Source organism: Syngnathus acus, chromosome 24, assembly GCF_901709675.1.
Source record: "Syngnathus acus chromosome 24, fSynAcu1.2, whole genome shotgun sequence".
Taxonomy (NCBI): domain Eukaryota; kingdom Metazoa; phylum Chordata; class Actinopteri; order Syngnathiformes; family Syngnathidae; genus Syngnathus; species Syngnathus acus.
Window position 1 is genome coordinate 1,742,608 of NC_051108.1, and position 25,574 is coordinate 1,768,181.

Consider the following 25,574-nt stretch of genomic DNA (forward strand, 5'->3'; position numbering starts at 1 on the left):
TGTTTGCATTTTTGTTAGGCTCTATAAATATGATTGGATGGGTACCTTCTGAGCAAATTCCGGGTTTCCCGACAGCTTGCTGAGGTGCATGAACTCCAGATGCAGCGTTCCGTACTCGGCCAGGATGCTGCTGCCGCCCGACGCCCACGGCCAGTTGCGACCGATTCCGCTGCGCAGAGATGCAGAAAATGCAAATATGTCTATTTGGAGATTTTGGCCAATTAGAACATTACGTAGGACGACGCTTCAACGAAACGAAAAGGTGGAAAATTCCGGAGTCGTGTTGAGAACAATGCGAGAAGCGTTTAAGGAGAAGTGGAAGCTAATTAAGAGGCAGCTGTCAAAACATTTCAAGTGTGTAAAAGTGCTCAAGGAAAGACTTTGTTTTACAAAGACCAGATAAAATATTTCTACCTCGGCTGCGGGGAGAGTTGAGAGACGAAACAAGCTTGTTATCTCCCTCACACAGTTACCAGGTTCCTTTGACTTTTTTTTTAACGTCTGGTAGCTATAGAAGTTTACGCAAAGTAAAAAGGGCCAAAAAAAAAAAATCCCACAGGCAACTAAACTCTCTCACTTTGAAAAAGGCTTTCAAATGTAATTTTCGGGCTTAAAAGTTCATCGGCCTGGCCGAAAGGTTTGCATTCGTCAGCGTGTGTCGGCTTTCGGGCAATCTGAAATGTGCTAGCTTGGGGGTTTATAAGAGAGGAACAGGGAGGAAAAAAAAAAAATCGGGCTAGCTTATTTCCTGCCAGCCGTTGGTCACGTTGCCACCATTGGTAAGCATTTTGACGTATCTTTCAAGAGCAAAAGACAAACACATTCAGCTCCTCTTCCTCCTCGGCCCGCTTGGGGCGAGGAAGAGGGACCATGGCGATGGAGTCACAGTTAGCCGTTTAATTAGAAACTTTAAATCATGGCAGCTGTCCGGCCGGTTTGAGCCCGCGGCCGCCTTGCTCGTCCAAGGGGACTATTCAACACGTTTCTTGGGAATAGCGATCAATGATCCAAGTGCCCGAAAAAAAAAAAACCCAAAAAAAACACGCACAACTGAAACTCAAACGTACAGTATCCGCAGCTTCCTAAAAATGTTAATGCAATCAGTTTCTAGCATGTCATTCAGAAAAAAGATGCTGAAGTGGGTCAGCTGAGGTTCTGACACGAGCCCACTCGGCCGCGCTAATGGACCCACTAAGGCCTATTAATCAAACGGCGAGACCCCAAGAGCTTAGCATTGATTGCTTCGGCCTTTGAGCCGCAGAAGGAGCATATCTGTCAAATAAAATGACTTTTTTTTTAACGCAAGCTATTGAGAGGAAGATGAAGAGTGACAGAAAACTGTCTAACTTCATTACATTCGTCGACGCCAACTCAAAACGCAATTAAAGATTCAAGCTGGAACAGAAACGCCTTTTGGCCGAGTTAGCTTTCTGTCGCTACGTCGGGGAAACTTGGAGCTCGCCGAAGATTCAATTTGTGTGTTGAAATAGAAACGCTGTGCCTTTCAAGTTTACATCAAAGTGACGCCAGGACATTGTACAAAAAATAAAACAAATTGGGACGTGCGCCTGCGAAGCATCAGGATAGCGGAGCAAAAATATCCAGAACTTGGATTGATTCATAATAACCGGCGCTGAATTGTTGCCAACAGATGCTAACGCGCTCAAATGTTCTTTGGTCAGCCCGAACGTTAGCGAATGTCAATAGTGTCGATCAGTGGGATTAAGCGGCATTTTTCTCTCGGTCGGTGCCAATCAATGTTCTCGCAGCGGATCTCTTTCGAGCTTAGCGAGAAGCCGCGGCTCCTGCCGATGGGCTAATTAGCATTGAGCGAAGACACCGTCAATTCTTTTGTTTCTCCCCAAAATGCTTGAAAACAAATCTTCCTGTTTAATTAGCATTCAAATGTTCACCGCTCTCCAGCCTCCACGCCGCGCGCGCTAGCTAGCTTGGCCGTGTAAACACACAGAGGAACTTTATTTGTAACAGCCCATTTAGTCCCATGACGACAGGGATTTTAATTAGCGTCTGATAAACCGCGGCGCCGTCCGCCGTTTCCTCTCGGGGGCCCGTGGGGTTGAAAAGAGACAAAATGGAGGACGACTGTTCTCTTCATTATCGGGTGTTGCGGAGAGAAGGCCGACGGAAATAATAGGCGAGGAAGCTATTTGGATTTTTTTTTTTTTTTTGGAAGATTGAGAGCCAGATTATATTGTCTTCTTACCTTTTGAGGTTGAGCAAGGCCCAGGGGATTCCTGTCGGCGTTTTAAAGGCCGGGAGCAGTTTTTCTCCCAGCTCCACCGCTTTTCTGCGGAAAACCTGCGGATGACAGAGATAGACATCGATTACCTTCTTCACAATGGGCAGATAGAAAGCGATACTTTGAGGCAACTGGAAAGTGGTGAAAAGTATAGTGGTCAGCAAGCCCCTCCACTCAAGCCTGGAGGTTCTCGAGCACTGCAACAAGTCATGTCTCCCGTCAGCCTCCATCTGTCATCGCAGAGAATAAATACCAGTGCGAGGCGGGAGATGACTTGCGGCCACGTCGTTCCCCAGAGAAGGCGGCGGCGCTCGCTCTGTGGGAGAGGACCGGCAAAAAAGACGAGCCGAGCCGGGTGGCAAAGCTCAAGAGGCCGCTTGTCAACGGCAGAGTGGAAACGCCCGCCAGGGAGCAACATCGACTAGTCCGTGCACATTTTACCTTCTTTTTTCATGAGAATACAAAAGGGGAAGAGTTGGAATTCCACGTGCAAGTCAACGGCATCTTACAGAATCTTTTTGGTTTTAATGACTTCCTGACAGCAACTCGTAAAGGCTTGGTGGCACCGCCGATGCCAAATGACCCCACTGCGAGCACGCGAGTGTGTAACAAGGCGGCCGAGCCCGCTGATTAATGCCTTTAATAACGCGTGGAGCGCACCGCGGGTGGAATAAAAACACTCGCAGGGACGCACAGGAGTGTAATTTCAACACACCCCGGCGTCCAAGTCTATCACGGAGCAGCTTTAATAAGCCGATGAATTATACAGATGCAGAATAAAGCGAGAGATCATTAGGAAAAACTCGTGTTGATCATCACGTTGCGCAACTGGACAAGCGAGGTGCACGGCCGTTTATTTCTTTGGCGACCTTCAAACGTCGCTCTCCGGCGGCGGGCAAAATGGCCAACTTCCAGAGGAATAAAAAAAGTAGGCTAGGCCGCGCTGTTTCTCCATCAATTATCCGGCAGCCTTTAAAAATGTCCTGCGCGTCTCCTGCTCCATATTCTCTGACCTGAATCACGACGGCTGTCGCAGCCGTTGGCTTTTTTTCATCCTCTCGTCTTCTATTTTATTGTTTGGATGCACTTTGAGATGACCTTCTAATCAGAAAGGCCCCGGAATAAAGCGTGGCGTTTACGGCCACGTCCTTCTCGAGCCCTTCGAGATCCGGCGGTAGTTGATCACAAGCCCATGTTGAAACTTCCTAAAGTTGACTTCACAGTGAGCGTTGCCAACAAAACCAATTTAATTCCCGCCCAGAACGACAGAACAAGCGGAATGGTTGTCACATTTTACGTTTGGCTGGAAAGGAGAAAGCAATCACAGAGTCAATAGCCGAAGACGCGCTGCCCATTTGAACAAAAGCTGCCATTTTTTTCCCCCTCCACTTGTTGGAAACACAGCAACGGATGTAATGGACCGGCTGAGCCGTGTAGTTTGACGGCTCATTTCACCATTTTATATTGCTGAACATTTAGCTTTTATTAGGCAGTATCTTCAAATACAAGCAAAAAGGGCATTTTTCAGCGCTTTGTTTCACATTATCTGTAAAGAAAAGTAAAATACTCATTAAATCCCACACTGCGCATTTAGTGGAATGTTAGAGACTTGATTTTCTGTGTATTTGTAATCACGACTGGGGGATTTGGAAAGCCAGAGCTCCGACGGCTTCTAATTTAAGCAACGTGTCAAACGTGGCACGCGTTACCGCCCCAGGAAGCCCAGAATGCACTGAGGCGAGCTCGCTCGGATGCGAGACGCACGCACACGCGCAAACCAGACAGCTTCGAGGATGCTGTTGCTTTGTGCACTGCGTCGGAGTCTCTCTCTCTCTCTCTCTCTCGCTCGCGCTCTCTCAGCGGCTTTATTAGGCTCCTTCAGGCCGACGGGTGGCAAGTCGAGCCCCAAAGAGCGTCATAATTAAAAGCTACAAAAGGCGCCTGGTGTGGAACAGTGTCAAGGCTGCACTCTCGTGGAGTCTAGCGCGACTCCACTTATCTGGGAGATGTTGCACTTCCCGTTGGGGCGACGTTTACCGCTACGGTGAACTCTCCTCGCCGCCTTTAGCGCTAGCATATGCTCCATAGAAATATAGAACACAAAAAGAACATGCCATACATTTTTTTGGTTGTGCAAGTCTACATTTTAGCTTGTCAACATCACTAAATCATGAGCATGGCAGAAACGCATTCTAGTATTTAAAAGCAAATGCAACGGAATGCCACTGACTGCTGACTCGGCATTTTTCTTTTTAAATACGCCGCTGTTTAGTGGTGAGGATTTGCATTTTTAAAAAAACTAAACAAAAAACCGCTGCCTCGGTGGAAGAGCGACACTCGGGTGACACGATTGAAGTATTCCGGGGAGGTGACAAGCGGGCGCCAAGAACGATTTAACAGGCAATTGGAGAGGCGACAATTAACAGGGCGCATAAAAACCGCTGGACTCAAACAATCGTGAATCACAGCTAACACACCGCTAAACTAAGTTAAGTCCTCAAAACCGCAGCGGATGTCGCCTGATGGCCAAAGCTTGCAACCCTGAGGGCGGGCCCCGGGGATACCAGGGCTCTTTTCACGCTCCCGAGCGCACATCGGGGCAGATTGCGTCACCTTTACGCCACGCTTGACACCGGCGCTTAAAAGCCAGCCGACGATACGCACACGCTTGACATTTCACGCCAGGAAAGAAAGAAGAAAAAGTGTTTTAAGCGGAGCGTTTAGCGGAACAGCTTGGAAATGAGTGCAAAAGGGCCTCGGGGCCAGTCCTGATGCTGCAAGTTTTGGAAAACGCACGTGTAGCCACTTGGCTCGGGGAGTTTTGCGCAAATCGACTCTAAAAGCAATCAAAATTTAACAGTCAAGATGCTTTGATTACAGTGAAGCCCAACCACTGGTCATGTGACCTCGGCGCAAGCCACGACAACGGTACTCTGATATTGTCAGGCGATCAGTCGCGCGGTAAATATATTACAGCGATTAAAAGGAAGCGTTTCATATCAACAGCGGCTCGGATTTAAAAGTCCAAACGCAGCTCCTCTTCCGTGTGATTACTTATCCTGAAGCAGATAGATTTAATCTGTCATGACGCGAACAAAGAATTACGAGGACGCGGGCGGATTTGTAATCACACAAATGATTCTTACCTGGATGGTGTTTATTTGGGCGGAGCAAATTGAAATGGAGTCGCTGTGATTTACAGCGCAGGGCCACCTTTTTGTTGAGGCGATTAATTTTCATTATAATGTGGATCGCGGGTTGCGCGTGGCATAACAAAGCTGCCAAATGTTAGCAGGCGGCAATAAATACAACAACAACAAGGTTTTGGTGGCAAACTCTTCAAACACTTTGGTCGGGCTCTTATTTATGGACACGGTTGATTTAGTGCTTTGGAAAGTAGAGTTGTCTACTGCCGGGAAAAAATAAACGTTTCTTTTTTAAGTTGGTTATATGTTTGGTTGAAACAATCGTTTTGCTGCACGTGTGGTTTACAAGAGGAAATATTAGCAACTCCGGTCCGCCTTTGGCTCACTGGCATATAATCTCGTTACATCAGACAGTCGCTGTCGACCCCCCGTGTGGCTCGCAACTACTCGGACAACGAGATTAGCGGCAACTCGACGCTGGCGGCGTTTGAATTAGCATGTGCGATGCCGGATGGCGTGAAGCTGCGCTACGCTTCTTAATCCTGCCGCTTGATGATCAAGCCAAATTCTCCTTGTGGTCGGGATGGATTCGATATGAACCGGGTGAACTCGGACAACGAGATTAGGGGAAAATCGATGCTCACGGCCGATACCTTTAAATTGTGTTTGAGTGGGGGGAGTTTCTTAAAGCTAAGCTTGCCTGATCGCTGCTATAAACTCATTTAGAAAGACAAGCTAACAACACTCAAGGTATATATTCTTTATCCTCAGTGAACAGGACTCGCAGCAGTTGTTAAAGTCTTTGCTATTTTTCTTCACGACCGTATTATATCGCGCCCCAGTGGCCAAGCTGTGCACACCAGATGTCACAATAAATTGTGCCCGTATTCTCCCCTTGTTTTCCGCTTCCCGACTATGTTGTAAAGAAGGCGGACTTAACGTGACATCCTGCTGGCCTGACTCATCACATTCCGCTTCCTAATCTTACTCCGATTTCACTCTGGTGCCCAGGACAGATTTGACCATCTGAGAGGAGATTAAGAAAGATATGCAGCAAATTAATTGTCTACGCTTCCTGCAAGGAATCCTCATTTGGCTGCACACACATTTGTGTGTGTGTGTGTGTTGAAGGCTCGCCGATGGCGGCCGGTGCCAGGGGGCTTGTTTTTCCCCACCGCCACCCAAGCCAATTTTCCCCGGTGAGTGAATGGGATTTCCTGAGGACCGGAGATAGAAGCCGTCTATCGGCTGGCGCTGGTCCGGAGGGGGCAGCTTGTAGGCCGGGCCCACCCGGCCGGCGTTGCCACAGTGGCCGGCTTTGTGTCGGCTGCTCGCGCTCTTTCACTTACAAATGTGGGTTTGATTTTTTTTTTTTTTTTAAATATTCGCATGAACGATTTAATGCGAGGTGGAAGCTGTACACTACATTTAGGTTGGTTAACAAAATAAAAAATTTCCGCCGAGCTCAGGAACTCGGGACACTCAGTCGTGCTTCTTCTCGCCGTGTCAATGTCATTTGCGACGCGTGTCATGGATTTGCCGTTTTTTGAATCCTCGGCGTGACTTCCGAGAAAAGTGCAAGTCATTGCACGATTACGGTTGCTGAGCTTCGGCTGGCAGGGTGCTGCCACGTATTGCTTTTATTGAATTTTGTCTTCTGAAGAGTGGTCGGCAATTTCCCTTGATAAATAAACAATCTATTTTTCTGTAAATGCTGCACTGCGCAGCACAGGGGGGGGGACTGAGTTTCATTTCTACAAAGGCGGAAATGCGGCGCATCGTTTAGTCAGATCATTTGAAATGATTTCAAGTGGGAACATTGAGTTCCTATAAAAGTAAATTGAGTTGCGGGTATAGTTATGGAGTTAAGTAATCCATTTACAAATTGCAAAAATAAAAAAATGTCGAAGATAAAAATGAGAGGGTAGAAACAAACTGAGTTAAGCCTTCCCACGATACATGGGAACAAATTGATGAGTCAGCAAAAAGTGTATATTTTCAAATTCTATTTGTAATATTAATTTGTGCCCAATACAGACCCTTGTGGGACACCGTAACTCATTAGTCACTTTTATAGTGAGTCTGATTATCTCATTTCTATTCCAATCGTTTGATTTAATAACATTTCGGCAAGCTACAAAAAAAAAGATGTTTTGGACTGGTGGTATTTTCGAAACACGGCTGGAGATAAATGAATCTGTGTTCGCCTCATCCTTAACTTGATGCCACTGCACTCAATTTGTTTTCCAACACCAGCCACAATTTGGTCTGTGCTAAAATCAATGCTAAAATCCTTGTTTTCCTTTCTTTTTTTTCTTTTTTTTTTTCCATTACCCCATCGAACAAAGAAAGTGACACTCCAAAGAACCCCCCCAAACAAGCTGACATCTCTTTTCGTGTAGTTTCCCAAAGTCGTGTTGAATCACAGCAGTCTGCGGGGGAATAAACTCACATTTTATGAGGTTTTTTTTCTTTTTTTTGTCACTGCGCTTCCCTCGCTGATTTCTACCTCCCCCCCTCCCGTAAAACTGTTTTATCACGGCGACTATCAGGACGTCTTCACTCCCTCCCTCGCTCTCTCTCTCTCTCCATCATCTGAGTCACTTGCCAAGCCGTCTAGCGTCAAGGTTTTTAGGGTGATTGCTTCTTATTTGTGCTTTCCACACGCCGCTTGCTGTTCTGTACCTGCCAGTATTTTCCGGTTTGTCTGCTTGCCCTTTGGGGCTCATCTTTCCCTCCCTTGCCATTGATGCATTTGCGCTTCGTGACTTACAGCGTGATGAATATGCGCAAAAAAAAAAAAAAAGCAGGCGGCAAAATAATGTCTTTGTACTGTCTTGTTAGCGCTGTCACACAAGCTTTTGTTAGCTTGTGGGGTGGATCTAAAATTGGGAAGCTAGCTGATGCCGAGTTATCCTTCAACTGCAGGCTAACATTAACGCTGTGTCGGGAATAAAATCTGACCGGGACAAGGCCTGGGGGCAGAAACAAAGCTTTTAATAGTGATTAGGGGAAAATACTTTTGCTTCAAAGACAAGTGACCCAGATTGTGTTTACGGTGAGGCAAAAAACCTGTATCAAGACCTTGAGGCAAGGAAAAGTTTGGGCAAATAAGCTAAGAGGCATTTCAGTCTCCTTTTACCTAAAAAGCAATATTTTGACCCCAGAAATTTAAACATTTATAAGACAAAATTCGCAGGATATTTTGGACCTTAAATTTGCTTTGAAAATCAAATTCGACACCAAGTTCCAATTTCACGAGCGTCGGTAACCTTGGAAACACTTTTCATCTATTCTCCCACCTTCTTCTTTTGTGAATATGTCAGCGTCGTTAGCCGCATGCTAACCGCCATTAGGAGCCACTCTGCCGAGTGACCTTCACCGGCGGCGAAGGCCACCAATCAGCCGAGGAGCCGGACTCCTAAGAAGGGAGGCGTGCAATGACTTTTGAGTGCCGCGTATTGATTGACTCGTTTAAAAAAAGAAAAAAAAAAGAAAAAGGCGTTTATGAGCGAGTGCCGAGGAGGGATAACGAGTGTCACAGTTTGCTCCCGCCGCGAGCGGGGGGGCCATTACGCATTCAAATCATTCGCTACCTGCACAGATTCCCGTCAAGAGCTTTTTGTCCTCGTTTCTGTGTGCCAATCAAGCCGGCTGGCTTTTTAAAGCACGCTGATGATTATTAATGTTATTCATCGCCCGATGTCGACGTGCAGATGTGGGTCGCGTGCTCTTGTTGAAAGTCTAAATTTATACTTTTCACAGCACTTCTAAAACAGCCTTTTCTTCTACATCAGCCAGAATTTTACGTTGCGTACGCCCACGTCCCGTGTGAGGACTTCTTAGATAATGCGCAAACAATAAGATTTATTTTTACGAGCGCACTCAAAGAGCTTTTTACAAGCCGCGCCGACGCTAACATCGCAGCCATTGTCTTTTATTCATTTTTCAGCGCGGGTGAATAAATGAGCGACGAGACGCAACAAAAGCGCTAAAAGACACTTGTTGACTTGTAATTGGTTCTGCTCTCGAATACAATTTGCCCTCAAAGGAAATAAACGTGAATCCAAATAATCAGTCCAAATGTCTTAAAACGTTTATTAGTCCAATTTGGTCAGATTCCAACCATAAATGTTTGAATAGATATGAAGCCAAGTATTAATAGTTAAACCGTTGCCATATTTTGGTGAAGCAAAAAATCGTTTTGTTGAAGGATGCCATTATTTTGTTTCGTGTCAGTTGGCCATCGCGTTGTATCCCGACGCTTATTTTTGTGTTATCGTAGCCTTGCACTAGAAACAGGATACATCAAAGGGCTTGGTAAATGTTATGTAAATCATTCTCATCCTGCAATATATTTTTCAAGAAGCGGGGGAAAAAAAAAAAACTCTGCAAGGCCGCATAAAAAAAAAAAGGGGAAGGAGGAATGAAGCAACAACAACGGCCACATTTTGAATTTCCGGCTGGCGAATTTGACGCACGCGCCGACGCTCTCGGTGAACATTTTTGCAGCTAATGAAGGAGAAGACGAAGTGAGGCCTCGCTCGCTTGCCGAAGACACAAAACGCAGCTTAAAGGCGGAAGATTGACAATCAGGGCTGCAGTCAAATCTCTGGCGAGTTAGCCTCGTTTTTTTTTTTTTTCTTGGAGAACAGCCACACCGCAGCCCGAGGTTTTCAGAAGCTCTGTTTATCGATTCTTTAGCGCAACCTTATAATTAATTAGGAACAGAAGCATATCATTAAGGAGGAAAAAAGAAGAAAGGAACCCCCCCCCCCGCTGATGTCATTTTCAGGGCCTCGTTACCGAGCAGATTTGCTCACATTCACCTTCTCGTGAACACCAATGAAGTTATTTTCACCCGTTTTCCCGCTTGCACGCCATTCTTACCTCTTTGCCGGACAGGTAGTACGCCGACAGAAGGCCTCCCACGAAGCGGATGTTCACTTCGAAGACGGACACTTCGGCATTCTGGGAGGCGAAGATGAGAGAGACCACAAAGATTGAAAAACTCAGAACCCGAAGCTAGTTTGACTTAGCAACGGTCGGTGAACTTTTTTTTTTTAATTAATTTTTGAGCGACAGCCGAGTGCGCTTATGCAAACTCCGTTTTATTTGCTGTCTGGCGCAGATTAGACGACAAAAAACAAAAACAAAAAAACACGGCATGCTCTGTCCTGTGCCAACAACAATTTCAATGTTTTCTCCCCGAGTCGCTGATTGCAAAGTTGGATTGGGCAGCTAATTAATCCCTCGCTAAACGAAACAAAACAAAACGATCTCCTCCATAACCGCTAAGACAAAAAGTATGAAAGATAGCATAAATTACAATTTGTATTCAGCGTCGGGAAAGTTTTTTCTTTGTGTATTGCAATAAGTGCTTACTTAGTCAGCTCATTGTTAGCGCTTTAGCACCACTCGTGGCTCGAAATGACCTCAAGTTTGAGGAGATGACGTCACCTCAGATGAATGCTAAAGAAGCCGCCGGCCGTCAGCGAAGAACACCCACGTCCTCGCTTTTCATTGTCAATCCTTGAAATGATCATTAAATTTGATACCATGTTCCAACCGCATCAGATAAAACCCGTTAGCAAAAGTTTTTGGAGGTGCATTTTAAGGCCCCCCATAAAAAAAGCAATTCATTTGTCTGGAGAATAATAACCGACTGCACGCTCGCTGCCCAGGTCCTAATTAATAAACATGAATGCAAAATCCATTTTGGTACAAGGGCCATAATTACCAACGTTATTATCTGTACAGGGAAATGTCATTCTCGTTGCTTTCCTATTAGTGGGCATCACACACACGGGCGGGTCGCGACTAACAACAGGCTCTGGACTGCGGCGAGATTCTGTTTAGCATTCAGGTGAGTAAAAGACGTTCTCGGCCGCTTCCTCGCCGGCGTTAAGATGGCTTCGGCGTTCATCAGGCATGTAAACGAAGGTCGGGCCTTTCAAGGTGCCTTGGCTGGGCTCAGATCGATGACTTATTGAGTGAATGATGCGCGTAACCTTTCGCTAACTCGATCGACTTGATGAGCGTAATAAACACACGCGAGCGTGCACACTCATATTTCACACATGGAATTAGGAACGCAGTCACACGCACAAACATGCCCACACACTCTTGCAGACACACACACCCTTATTGCTCTCATTAAATTACGCAAGCGTAACGAATGTTTTTGACTTGTGCCGACTCCCATGAGCACGACAATATTGATATGAAATTTTCATATCGTTTCATCTCTGTGGTTGTGACAGTGAGGGATGTTAAAATGTTGCCTTGCTGACTGGCATCATTTATGAGGCCAGATTTGGTCGTGATGGGCTTACCACGTTGAAGTCCAGGTTCTTCTCCACCCACTCGGTTGCGGCGTCAAAGTCCTCAAACATCTCCATGATGTAGAGCGTATCCAGAGCGTCCACGATGGTGGCGCCCTTGATGCTTCCTGGAAGACAAAATTCAGACAAATGAAGTCACTGAGTTGTCTGCAAAAAAAAAAAGGTCATAATTCTTTGAAATGCAACCACAAATAATCTAAAGTAGAAATATTATTATTTCTATTTCCATTAACCAGACATGATCTAAAATAATAAATCACAATTTAGGGGAATTTCTGTCAAACATTTGCCGTTTTTTGCCTGATAAAACCATTTTTTGTGACAATATACAGCAAGTCGTCATCGGCGGCTTCAGTCTCGACAAGACGGTTCCGGCGACTCGTCCTTCTTTCCACCTTTGTGCGAGTCTCTGGAGGTGAGGAAGCTTTTTTTTTTCTTCCTCGTGTCTATTGTCTTGTCTCACAGTGCTTCCTCCCCCTCAACGCTCCTGTTTGGCACTGAGTGTCCATGAGAGTGATACAGATGACTCCGACAGTGACCTGAATACTAATATTATCTTTTTTTTCCCCCCTTTTCTTTCCTGTGACTGATACTAGAGCAAATGGTAACAGTGCAGTTTGATTCTGGAAGGTCATAGCTTTTCTTCCTTCCTTCTTGCGTTTCTGCTGATTTATTCCGTTTTTATTTGGGAGTACAATGCTAGCTCCAATTCCCCACCTTGCAGTCTCTTTGTATTCACTGTTTGTTCTGTCGGGGCGCCATGGGACGACAACGCGTTTGTTGTGTGTGAAGAAACACAAACAGGGGAAAAAAAAAAAAAAAAAATCAATTGTTAATTCCTTTTTTTTTTTTTTTTACATTTTACTTGGATTGTAGAAGAACCTCGGGGGATGTTTCTATAGCAGCTTATGGCGCAGCTTACACCTGGGATATGACAGGACAAGTTTTTGGAGTAAGAGCAGACGATTTTAAAATGTTTTAAGAAGCTTAAAATGTTTTTTTTTTTTGTAAACCGCCAGCGGGTCTGGAACACGTCTTGCGCCATAAACAACGCTACAATAAAGTTATTCCTGCTGGGCCTACATAATCTTTTTCCACAAAGAAAGCTCAAATTATTTTCAGCCTGTAAAAACAATGGGTAACTTCAACAATGGCGTTTCCCAGGTCACACGATCCTCGATGGCCTTTTCTACCTCGTCGCTCCCAAAAAAGATCATCTTGAAACTACTCAGCATTTAGTGCGCATGACCTGATGTGACTTGCTCGCTTCCTCTTCACTGAGCCGCCGCCGCCGCCGTCGTCTTCGGCTCAGTTCACATTGCGTAGCCCGAGAACAAACGTGATTCTTTTGTACTCTGCTCTTGGATTGTGTAATACTAAAAAATTTAAGGTCTTGCGTGTTTTATGTCAGTTTTTATCCCCCCCCAAGAAATAATTTGATTTGTAAACAATCATCATGAACAAAATCCAACAAACTCAAAGAGCCTCATTAAGTCACTCAGTTGAGAAACCCGACCATGACTGAACACGTTTTTCCCCCGAGTGTGCCAGTTCCACTTCCTGTTATTGTGCTTTCCTCTCTCGCCAGATGCAACTTGTACCAAGACGTATAACCTCTCTCTTGCCCTGGCGGACAAGAAAAATAAAAAGCATCCGCGAGGCTTGCTGACTCAGCAGTCAAAGTGTCATCGCTGTTAAAAAGAAGCCGTGCCCTTGCGCGTTCAATTACGACTCCAATTCTAAAGTCGGATCTCTAATCCGACAATTTCATTCGCCAAGTAAGCGCCCCGAGTGTTCAACGGGGGTCGCCGGCGAGGTTGTTGGCTGGAAGAGATGGTTGGGCCGCGGGCTAATGGCGTAAAAGCACACAGCGTGTTAGCCTTGCAACCTCATATTGCAAACGTCAACAGATTTTCTGGAGGTGACACTTGATCGGCAACGCCGCGGTTGACTGGAGGGAAAAAAAAATAAAAAAATGCTTTGCTTTAGAAGAGATACGTGTCCAAATCAAACAGACGGACGGATTTATGTTGCCGTAGCGTGTGCGATGACGTGCGAACACATCCATTGTGTTTTATTTAATTATGGCCGATTCCCTGAAAAAGCAACAACGCGACCTCAATTGTGCGTCGATTAATTAAGCTCATGAATTAGCTAATGTGGGCACACAATAAAGGTACACGTTGATATAAACGTGGTATCTATCTAGAATGTGTGTGCGTGCCGCCTTCATCTCGTTCAAGCCTCCGCCTCAGCGCCGGCGCGGAAACCTGAGGGAAGGCCGCGGCGGAATTATGCCATCTATCTCAATTACTCACACTGAATATGGGCTTCAGACGCACAATGGCGCGGCCGAGTGGAGGCTGCAGCCGCGGACTCAATGTCAAATAACAAGCCGGTGAACGACTACTGCGGGGGGGGGGGAGAGAAAAACACGTTTTCTCCTGCAATGGATGATAATGTGTGCGCGTCTCTGAGGATGAGACTCGGGGGGGAAAAAAATGAGGGAGGATTTTTTTAGCCTGCAAGCAGAGGTACAGCCTGGCGACATAAAATGTTGACAGCTAAATATGCCATTTGACTCAAAGCACGGTTAAACACAAAAGGTGGAGCAGCACGTGTTGACAGAAAATATAACAGTACCCTTAGACATATATTTTTTTATTCTCTGCTAAGAAAGATTCTTCGTATGTCTGTAAAAACACCAGAAGGAGCTTTTGGATTCTCCCGCTTTAATTCTTTCCCCCACGAACGCCGGCTGAAATTTTGTTGTCTATTTGGTCCAGAGCGGCTTAAACGCGCCACGTTTGCTTTATTCCACGTTTTGACCTTGCAGCCTCGCGGCTCTGCGATTAAGGCGGATGAGAAATGCATCAGATTACTCGACACGAGGTCGCTGTTTGTTTTTTTGCGACTTCGACGCAAACACGCCGGGCGGGATGGAGGAAAATAATAGCCACTGTGACATGTTTGCTGTGGCAAGAGAAAGAAATGAGGTTTGGATATAAAAAAAAAAAAAAAAAAGGAGGGACAAATGCCTGTGGGCGCATGACGCGTACAAGGAAGGACTCCCATCAGTCTTCTGCACGTCCTTTGGGGCGTCAACAAACGGCAGGACAATGTAGGAAATATTACGGCGGGGCTGAGATTTGTTTTGAACCAAAATAAACAGCCGGGAGTGGTTTGACAGGAAATCCAGCTGCGCTTTGTTTACCAACAACGACAACCAATTACATTTAACCTTCAAGCCTACTTCAGGTTCTTGTTTTTTTTGGCTTCCCTTTCAGCTTGTTCAGTAGAATTTTCGGACACTTACAGACACAGTATGGAAAGGAATTTTTTTTTTAGCACTGCCCAATTATTTGTGCGAAAGGCAGGTCGGAACGAAATTTGTGCCTCATTTGTGGCGTGTTGAGCGCGTTCAAAGTGTATTTATAGAAGCCGGATGACAAGACGCAAAACACCGCGCGCCGCTGTGACAGGAGTTTAAATGTGGGATGAAAAGCGTCATCAGACCTCCGACGACGGCGAGGACGCTTGAATCAAACGCTTTGAACAAACTCAACACCTGCTATTAATATTCAAAGAATATTTTAGGAGGCGGCGGACAACTTTGTGTGGCCCTCGTTTAGGCCTTAAACGCGCATGAATGTTAACTCTAATAAAACCCATAAATCGAAAGACTGACAAAATGGCCGACAGATGGGCAGTTTGACCGTCCGAAAAACCAACACACGCGCGCCATCAAATCCTAGCGCGGTGCTCGTTAGCTCGACGGGCATTGACAGCACCCCCAAATATGAATATATGATAAGTCTGACATTTAGCGGCGGCCATAGATGGATGGCTCCAAATGACGGCCAATTGGAGCTAATCTAAAGGCCAAGACTGCCGCTGCCAGTGACGCCAAATCAATCCTGACAATGTGTGTGTGTGTTTGGTTTGTGGGGTGTGTGTACTGACCAAACAGGTTGCTGGAGTGGCCTTGCTTGGAGACAGGCCTAAGTTCATTGGAACCCCAGGCGTAGCGTCGGTAGCTGTCCCATGCGTGTTTCATCATCTGTCAGAGGGGGGGAAAAAAACAAAATGGAGTGATTAGACGGACAGCTGGGCGTGAGTTCCGGGTGCGTACACAAATTCTGTCACGCTTCTTCGTGACATCTGTCAAAAGTGAAGAAGCAATTTTGACTCCTCGAAAAGCAATTTTAATGTTAATTAGGATCTCTGGCATAGTAATATCCAAGGAAGATTTTTTTTTTGGTGAAGATTTGATGTTTCTCACTGGCTTGAACTGCCCTTCGGCCTCCTCCTCGGCTCGCAAACAACTTGTTACGGTGGCTGCTAATGAACTGGCCGGGGCGAGACACCGGCCGGACCCGTGGGTCCTTCTATCGGCGAGACACCTGCTCGGTCGCCGAATGAGTCAGTCAGTCAGTGAGGCGGCCAAGCAGCTTAGAAAATCTCATTTTCAGCTCGGCTAGCTCCTCACCTGTCACACGGTGGCTGCGCAGGCAAAGATAAGAGGGCGCTCAGGGGAGCTTCGCCGACAATAACCTCGCCAGATGACACGCGTACCGGAGGCACTTCAAATTTCATGAAGCTACAAAGTGACCACGAGAAAGTGTTTGTGAACGCAAGCCCGCTTGGCAAGCGCTCACAATACGACCGCAATTTGTACGAGTACGTGCGCATTTCCGATGACTGTAATCTATTTTGTATCGAAAGACAAAGCAGCTGCTCGCCCGACAGCGTCCCTATAAACCGTCTTTACTTTACTAAATATGTATTTAAGGGACCAAATGTCCTCTCCCACGCACGTCAGCTAGGCAGCCGGCGTTAGCGTCCTCCCAGCTCAAGCCCGTTAATTAAAGCTAGCGAGGCTGCTAATTACGGCTCCTCAGCACGAGAGGAGGGTCGAGAGCAGCGAGCTCCTTCGGGATCGCTTCGGTCGTTCCGGGCCCGGAGCCGCCACGTAACGCAACGCGTCAACAAATTAGCTTTGGAAATCTGAAGTGTGACAGCCAGCAGACACCTCATTAGGTACACCTAAACAGAAATACTTGAGAGCGCCGATTTGTTAGTTACGAGGCCGAACACTTCAGCGTGTTATCGGATTCACAGTCAGCTTCCCGACCTGTTGGCGTTAATTGGATTAGCGGCTCAGGATTCTCCAGGTCGGTCGCGGATATTAGGACCCGCTGCTATTTCACACAAGCTAATTGGCTAAAAACTCAAAAGCGCCAAGTTGCAAGAGCGATCTGGCCCCAGAAAAGAAGCCACCTCAGATGGTCAGTGCGTGCTGCTGTTTGACTTGAAAAGGATACACATTACATTCTCCAATGCTAATGGCGCTAATCTGGTAAACAAACCGTTTGGATGTCTGGTTAAAAAATGATAAGACGATTTTTTTTGTGTCAAATCTTTCAACATGTGCCAGAACAGGAACATTTCCAGCGCTTTGTAAGCAAACATGAGCTAACTGGTCCAAGCGCAACGTCTAACGAGGCCCGCTCCGGTTCTCTCGGGGAAAAGGAGAAACCGGAGTTGGTCCGGAGTGATTCCCCTCTGCTTGTGCAGCACAAACAGCCTCGTACGGCCACCGCGGCAGATTATTAACCCGCCGCGCAAAGGTCGGAGGACTATCTGGTCTGGTTCCAACAATCGGCACACAAAAACATCTTCATGTTCGTCCAAGCCCTTCACAAGCCGACGCATGCTGAGGACTTGGCCGACGCGTTAAAAGATTCCCTTTGATCAAGCTGGTTAAAAGAAAAATAATCTCAAAAAAATCTTTCTCCTGTTGCATCATCAAAGTACACAAGACGCTGTGGACTGGAGTCAGAATAACGCAATGTGGGAGGGGAAAAGAACGAAGCGACTTGGGCGGAGGGGTTCAAACAATGACCCTCAACAAAAGTGGTCGTACCGAATGTCAGTTGCCGGCACAAATGGCCGCTAATTCGCTGTGAAACGTTGCCGCTAACTATTTGAGGAGCCTTTTTGAATTATTCCAAGCAGTTGCACGTGAATCAAGGCATGAGCCAACGCGGCGCCGCATGCTAATCGGACTTCTCGCTGCTCCCTCCTCTGTACGATTAGCCTTAGAAAAGCGAAAATATCAAGTCCGCTCGGCCAGGTGCGAGCACGCCGGAGCGCTAATGGCAACGAAATGAAGACCCGCTCAGCGTGATGAGTGCACTCGTAGAAAGGCCAAGTGTAGCCAAGTGTAGCCAAGTGTGCGCGGGCGGAAGCAAAAGATCCAGGAGGACAAAAATAAAAGATGTATTTGCGCCGCGACCATCAACAACATGTACGAGATGAACATTTATCGGTCGTCAAGTTTGGATTACTGCTGTCGTCATTTTGTGGAACCATTTAGCTGATGCGGTCATTAGTGAAACATGACCAAAGTCAGACTAATGAGCCAAAAAGCATTCAATGGCCTGATTGCGGTTTAATGACGCTGATAACGGCATCGACACAAGGCCGAGGCGATACCTGCGCCGCCGCGTTTACGCGCTGATCGATATTAGCTGATGGCTGTCTGGGGAGGAGGAAGACGACGGGGGTGGATGAAATGAACAAGTGGTGAAAAGAAAGAAATCCACACATCAGAAAAACAAAAACAGCTTCTGGCAGTTAGCGGAACTCCGGCGGGGGCGATGATTGCCCGCAAAGATGTTACAATAAATGCTCCGCGCAGATGTCTGGGCGTGATCCAGAAGCAGTGTGTGCTTTTTTTAATTCATTGGTTAGCATTAAGCTAACCAGACTTCAACTTGAATTACAGCACAAACTAAAACTGACAAAAAAAAAAAAATCCTCAAAAGTCAGCAATTGACGGTTTGTTTGACAAGGTGAACAAATCCCGTCAAAATTGGTCCAGCGCTAAACGACGTCGGCTCGGATGTCAGTTGACCCTTTATGAACTCCGCCGCTGTTCGCTGATCCGATTATTTCAACACAAGATCAATACGGTTACATCATCGGTCAAGGCTGGGAGCTTTGTCCCCATTGTCACAACACAATTCCATTTAAATGATTTTATTATTATATATATATATATATATTTTTTTTTAAACACCTTCAATTACACGCACCTTCACCTCGCCTTATTCACTGTCTATTATTTTATGGGAGCCGACAGTTATAATCTAGTCATTATGCCACATCTCCGGGTAGACGGAATTACAGTCGCTCCACTCCGGACTAATTAAGACGCGCATTTAAAAAAAAAGTAACAATTCATCAACTTTCTGCCCAACGTATTATCCACAAAATAGCGTAAATTATTTCCACATTTTTATTGCAGCGGCATCTGTATAATTTGTGACTTGGCATTCAAATGGAATTTAAAGGCCATATTATGGTAATTCCCATGTTTTAAAGTCACTTAAGACAGAATATCTTTGCATGATTAATCATTCACACCTTGTCTTAAAAAAGGGAAGACAATGAAGGCTTGTATTGTATATGAGATGATTGAAACAATAGTCTGAAAATCTGAAAAATTAGAGGCTTGAACTGTTTAATCTTGGTCTCAATAAATAAAAATTTAATTAGAGGTGTGTAGACTTTTGATATTACTGGACCTACACTGGCCCAATGGAATTTTTTGGGGTATTTTGTTAATTTCTACTGACTCATCAAAGCTTATTCTACTCTCTATTCCTAACAGCACCTTCTTTTTTTTTTTCTTTGACCGAAATCCTGAATAATTTAGCCGGTGTGTCTTCTCAACTTCTACAGTAAGCGGGTGTGCCACAACAATGCACCGAGAAAAGTAGGGGAGAAAAAAAATGCAATTAAAAATAAAACAGCGCATTTCAAAGGAGGAGGCCGAAGTCGAACTCGGCAGCTGACATATCGGGTCAAGTCTGGCTTGGGCGCGGAGGAAAGCTGCTCCTTGAATGCCTCGAGGGTGTTTGTGCCAGCGTCGTTAAATAACACTCATTATCACTCATTAACATCATTGATTTTGGATGAGGGTTAAAGGTTAAATGAAACACGTTCAGATGCATACTTGACGTTTCCGCATTCACTCTGATGCTCCAAGCTATTTGAAGTTATCCGACAGAAAAATAATTGTAATTCCACCTCAAGTGCGTTTCCCACTTGCTGATCTCACACAAAGTGCGACTGCGCAGCAACTTTTCAACGCTCTCCATCACGGCCCGTTCGCGGCCAAAGGCTAACTCGTTTGCTGATCGCGCAACTGCGCTCAACTAATAAATCACTCGGCTAATTACCAAAAAAAACAAACCAAGGAAGAAACTTTTTGCTTTAGTGGCTTGCCACCCCGCCCGGTGCTTAGGCGGTAAAATATGCAAGGCTAACTCGCAATGCTAGAATAAAAAAATAGAGCTCTCAAATACACGGCAGATTGAAAAATAAATTGCCTATGTGATGGACAGCCGCACACTCTCGCTATTAGACCGAATTGGATTTGGAGAATGAAAAAAAATCAGCAGGCCCTGACCCGCGGTGCGGTCGAGACAACGGGGATATTGAATATCCCTTTGCATTTTTCCGCATCGCCATCGCGAGCCATAAAACGTCTCTTCAAAGAGCCGCGCCGATGGCTTCAAATCAAAACTCCGCCCGAGTGCTAAGTTTGTTGGTGCCAAAATGTAAAAAGGCTATCAGACGCCGCGGGAAGGTTTCAGGTTTCAAGGCAGCGGTTCCCAAGCAGGCTTTTCACATTCAACTCGGGCTTTGGGCCTTTCTAGAAAGCAGCACGCCAACTTCAGACGACAAATTACCCGGAACTAAATCGATGTAACCCTTTTGCATGTGCGGCGTGTGCAAATATATTCCCCGTTCACCGCACACGCGATCCGATCAATATCCGCTTGAATGCTAATCAGCTAGCCGCGTTTGTTAGCCGCCAGCGAGGACAAGACAAACGACACCTCCTCGCCCGGCTAATCGGAACGGCGGAGGCGAACGCGCGAGGGGTCTCGGCCATTAATGTTGACCTCGGCTCGAGGATTTTACATGCTTGCGTTCACACGGAATCCCACTCCCCCCTCCCCCTGCGGGTTCGAAGTGAGTTAGCGATGGCCAGTTGGTATTTCAAGCTTCAGTTTGACGTCGCAACCTCTTCCTGTCAAGTCATTTATGTTGGGCTGTAAAAAACAAGCGGCTAAGAGAGAAAGCGAGCTTCGCCGTGGCGGCTTTCGGGGATGTGAGGAAGCGTATTGATGTCTCTTTATTGACATTGCAATTAGCCACCGTTTGAAGGCATCAAAGTCTATCAGCTAAATGGCATCCGAACGCACCGGCACCATCTCCCATCTCAATGAGTCCTCTCGTGCGGCTAATCCGACGATAAATCTCAGCACCTACTTTATTTAGCGAGCGGGCGAGGGCCGGCGCCTTTGGAATCAGCGCTCGGCTTTGTGCGCGGGAGTGGGGAAGACATGCTGACACGACGCCCTGATGTGCCATTTAAATTTAATAGCACACTTTTGAGCACTTAAAACGGTACATCTGAAATGTTCAGAACGGAATCGCCTGCCATCCTCCAGCATCAAAACATCTCTAATTGAGCCCAGGGCACGCACGAGAGCGAGGATCTGGAAATGGTGAGGTTTACGGTACCTTTATGATTTTTTTTTTTTTTTTGCACGTCTACATAATGTTGGGCAACTGTGCTCAGTTTTGTGATACTTGGATATAAACTACTGCTAATACTATTCCTAAATATATAAAAAATGACAGTAAAGTCACGCTACATAGCAAAAAGTCAACAATATAACATTATTTTAAATAGGGTGAGATACAAAAAAAGAATGTAAAGCCACTCAAAGGCGTCGTACAGCCACAAGTCAGCTATAACAACAACCATTAGACGATTAAACGGAACCTTTTCGGGAATGGCCGGTAACTTGAGCTGACGTAAACACGCAATTGTGAAGAAGCGGCAGCGGGTCCGGGAGCCAGAAGCAATTAGCTCAATGGTCGATGGATGCAGCCAGGTTAGGCTGATAAAGAAATTCCATTTAAGGCTCTAAAAGGTTAGCAAAGTGGCTAAATGCCCTGTGTGCAAAGGGTTGGATCCATTTAAAAAAAAAAAAAAAAGTGTTGATCCAGTTAAGAGTATGACTCCCGATGTGGTTTTTAATACGGGAACTGAACTGTGACTAGACTTGAGGCTGCGTCTTTATTTTCCTTTCCAGCTCGCCTGAAACCTAATCGACTCCCAGTTGTTGGAAACGGATAAAAAGCTTCGTTGGCGGTGTCAAATAACACCACCTCTTCGGACACGTCCCGCCTTTATTATCCCCGTTTATCAGCTTCGAGTTTTGGCTTCCTGGAGAGCGAGAGAGAAAGAGAGCCGCTGACCTGGCGGCGTCTCCCCGAGTCAAATACATTTGGCCGGTGACATGAACGAGGCGCAGATGTTTATCCTTCTTGGACGCGGCCCTCCGTGGGAAACGCCATTGTCAGTAAACAGTCACCCGCTAGTAGCCTTTGGTTTTGTTTAGCAACAACATGCTGTGTTAGCAGAATCTAAAGGCCAAAGTTTTGGCTAAGAGAGATTGGCAGACTCATTTGATATTTACTATTCCATGGCCCAGCATCCAGTCAGCCATCGCCGCCTCATGTCATTACGTACAAATTAGCCAGCTGCCATTTTGATCCTTCAGGAGCCGTACAAAGTCAATAAAAGGAGCTGCTTGCAAGGTTGGCGTGTTTACTGCTTGTGCAGATCGTGTTAAGTCGTATTTACTGATCTTTTTGTCCTCTGGGTGTGTTTTTTTTTTTTTCTCTTTCCTGTACTTGAGCCACAGGGTTCTGGCGTTTTGTAAAGGTGTCAAATCAATGGCGCCAACCCAAGCTTATTGACGCCGCCATGGCCTGGCCGATGCTTTTTGTCAAACGACGCGTCCCCGACAGCGCCCGATGCCGCGTTCAGCCCAAGCGGTCAGAACAACCGAGCGACCTTTACGTGTGATTTATTCCGACGGCGGCTGCTCTTCTGAACCGGGTTGATCCAGAACGTCAGGGAGCAATATCAATAGTCATCTACTTAAAAGCTGGATGAAAACAAATCTTGGAATTGCTCACGACTCCAACGAAAAGAACATTCGCTTACCAAAGACGAACCAAATGTGTTTTTCTCGCCTCAGACACTTTCCAAAATGCAAAGAGTGAGGGCATCAAAGATGGAATGCTTCCAACTTGCATTTCTAGAGCTGTCCAAAAACTTTTGTCCGTACTGTTTACAGTGGCATATAGAGTAAAACGAGTGCAGCACACAAGCCGTCAGCGAATGAAAAAGGGACTCCCTTACCAAAAGCTATGTTGTTGTTTTTACGTCATTAATATTTGATCGGTATAAAAAAAAAGGTTGCCCTGAGCCAGACCATTTGTGCCCGTCTTTACGACCTCAATAGCCGAGTTGCAGCTGCTTTAAAACTCGTGCCGTCGCCAGATGAATGAGCGCAATGTAACAATCATAAAATGAAATACAAGTATGACGCTGCCTTGTTTGCATATCCAAAGGTTGAAAGAGGAGGACTGAGGAAAATAACTTTCTTGAATGAATCATGATTGTTAGGCAAAATGGGGGGAGGAACCACAATGGGACCACGAAAGAAAAACACCAGTTCAGAATTAGACATACCTTGAAAATGTGTCATCAGGTGTCAACCAAGATGGAAAAAGTTACAAAAGCCTCATGAACCGTGTCATTTCCTTTTCACAACATGTATCGCAAACATAACATCAACGTGCCTTGTGAGACCAAAGACGTCAAGCAGCAAAATCTTAAATGAGTATCGATTAAAACTCGTTCTGCACCACAACATTATTGGCCACAAATATTGTGAAAGACGCAGCCCGGAGGTAGGGCGAGGGGCAACGGAGCCGGCCTGCACGCATTCCTGCCTTTGCCCAGGGGGGGGGGCTGCTTGCGAAAGGGGCGATGAGAACATCGCAGTCAACGCCCCCCTCCCCTCTTGTCTATCAGATTATTGATCGGCGCTTTTCGGCTGCAAGCAATGGCACAAGTTTTCATGTTTCATTCATGCACAGCAGGCGGTCCGTCAATAAAGATTGTATCTGGGGGATGTCATTTTCAAGCCGAAACAAATGCGGTGTGTCATTAAATAAACGGGAACGTACAGGCCTGGTCGATCATGAAAACAAACAGAGGGTGCATCAACACCTACTGACATTTTTGCATGGAGTTCGGCGTCAAGTTGCCGTCCCTTACCTCCTTGATTTTCGCCCGCCGCTCTCTTGTTGTGTGGTCCAGGGGCTCGCGTCCCGTGGCACCCGGGGGTCTCTGGTACTCGACGTAAGGTAGGTCATTGACAACCTTCCCACCTTGACCCAAACTCTCCTTGGCAACTTTCTCCTTCTCGTTTAAAATGTCTTGCTTGATTTCATCGGGACGTTTTTGCAGAGTATCCTTGGCCTCCAACAAGGCTTTCTCGTGGTCCTTTTTGATTTTGGACAGGACCTTCTCGTCGCTTCCAGCCGAGCCGGACTCTCCTCCTCCACCGTCCAGTCCGGTGCGGGTGTTGGTCTCCACGGCAGAGGAGTGAAAGAAAACTCCGCTGAGAAGCTTAGTCGAGTCGGGCAGGAAGAAAATCGCACCGAAGCACAGCGTAATGAAGGCGCTGAACACCAAAAGCAGAATAAATTTCTCTGTCAACCTGAAGGAGGTCGGGTTGGAAGACTTCCTACTCGGGGTGGTTGTGAAAGGCAAAAGAGTTGAAACAGGCATGTTGCTCCGCTACGTTCTGTCGAACAACGACAAACAATGGCTTTCTCCTCCGTTGTTGAAATGACCTCTCGTTTGTAATCCGCTCAGACGTCCACCTCCGGAGCATACGAGCTCGACGACGCTAGAGAAAGCGCCGACTTCAAGTTGTCCATAGCTGGGGAGAACGTAAGCAGCTGCTGCAGCGCACTGTGCGAACGCAAAGCCAATCACCCTTATAGAGAGGAAGAGGCGGGGCTACATTGACTCCAGACGACACGGGCCAATCACCTTTTGCTCCGTGACGAGCGGGAAGACTAGGAGGGCGTGGCTTAATAGGCTGCGGATGACAGTTGACATTTTCACCAAACTGGATAGAATTCAAAATAAACGGACGAATAATATTGACAGTTAAAAAAAAGCGCTTCGGTGATGAGTAGTGTGCGATGAAAAGAGCTGATTAAAACAATCTAATTGAAGCAAGAAATATACTTTGGAATGAAATAAATTGAATTTAAGTCCAATTTGAGGTCAAATGAATTACAATCGGAACCCGAATAAAGTATGACTTGTGGGTCGTGTCGAAACAAAGCTTTGTGATGGCCATTTCTTACAGGGCTTTGGCAGTCATGTGAGCTTCAGGCCTCGCCATGGTTCTGGACGCTACTTTCTGGCGTGACATTCCTTGTCGACTTAGCCCCGGGACATACGTCACGCGTCTCGAGCTCAACCTTCGGCTCTGCAGTCAGGTGACTTAAGGCCTGTTGCGTATCAACAGCCTTGTGATGGGGGAAAGAAAGAACACATTTTGCCCCTATGTTGTATTTATAAGTACACATATTTTGTGATGTAAAGAAAAAGACTCCGCTTCAGTTTGGCACTTGAAGGTAATACCAAGTTTTCCTGAAACGCATTTCACTTTACCAGCTTGTTTTGACGGGTGGAGATAATAAATAAAAAAAAAAAAAAATTCATCTCGTCTCAGCCTGACAGATGCCCGCTGTCGCCATATTGGAATTCTCATTCGCAGGGCGGGCGTCAAGTTGTCAAAATGATAGCGCTTGTTTCCTCCCTGGGCGCGCAGAGATGAGATTAAATGTTGCCTGGCT

General features: G+C 46.2%; 2 protein-coding genes and 1 long non-coding RNA gene across 5 annotated transcripts in view; 1 reads left to right on the top strand and 2 right to left on the bottom strand.

Moving 5' to 3' along the window:
• man1a1 (mannosidase, alpha, class 1A, member 1) overlaps positions 1-24,673 on the bottom strand; it is a 29,590-nt gene extending 4,917 nt beyond the window's left edge. The window contains exons 1-6 of the mRNA XM_037244343.1: positions 23,974-24,673; positions 15,714-15,810; positions 11,742-11,857; positions 10,297-10,377; positions 2,225-2,319; positions 46-169 (exon numbers count right to left, since the gene is read on the bottom strand). Of these exons, the coding sequence (XP_037100238.1) occupies positions 46-169; positions 2,225-2,319; positions 10,297-10,377; positions 11,742-11,857; positions 15,714-15,810; positions 23,974-24,489 (1,029 nt within the window). The 5' untranslated portion in view covers positions 24,490-24,673. The remainder of the gene's footprint in view (positions 1-45; positions 170-2,224; positions 2,320-10,296; positions 10,378-11,741; positions 11,858-15,713; positions 15,811-23,973) is intronic.
• Positions 12,187-13,144, top strand: LOC119117814. The gene is made up of 2 exons (XR_005096605.1): positions 12,187-12,354; positions 12,915-13,144. It is a non-coding gene; the product is annotated as an uncharacterized LOC119117814 (long non-coding RNA).
• Positions 24,674-24,700: 27 nt separating the features above from the next.
• Positions 24,701-25,574, bottom strand: part of tbc1d32 (TBC1 domain family, member 32) — a 35,833-nt gene continuing 34,959 nt past the window's right edge. For 2 of the 3 annotated variants that reach the window (XR_005096601.1, XR_005096604.1), the window contains exons 38-39: positions 25,080-25,244; positions 24,701-24,805 (exon numbers count right to left, since the gene is read on the bottom strand). The gene's annotated coding sequence lies outside the window, so the exon portion shown is untranslated. The remainder of the gene's footprint in view (positions 24,806-25,079; positions 25,245-25,574) is intronic. The other variant, XR_005096602.1, reaches the window with a different exon arrangement.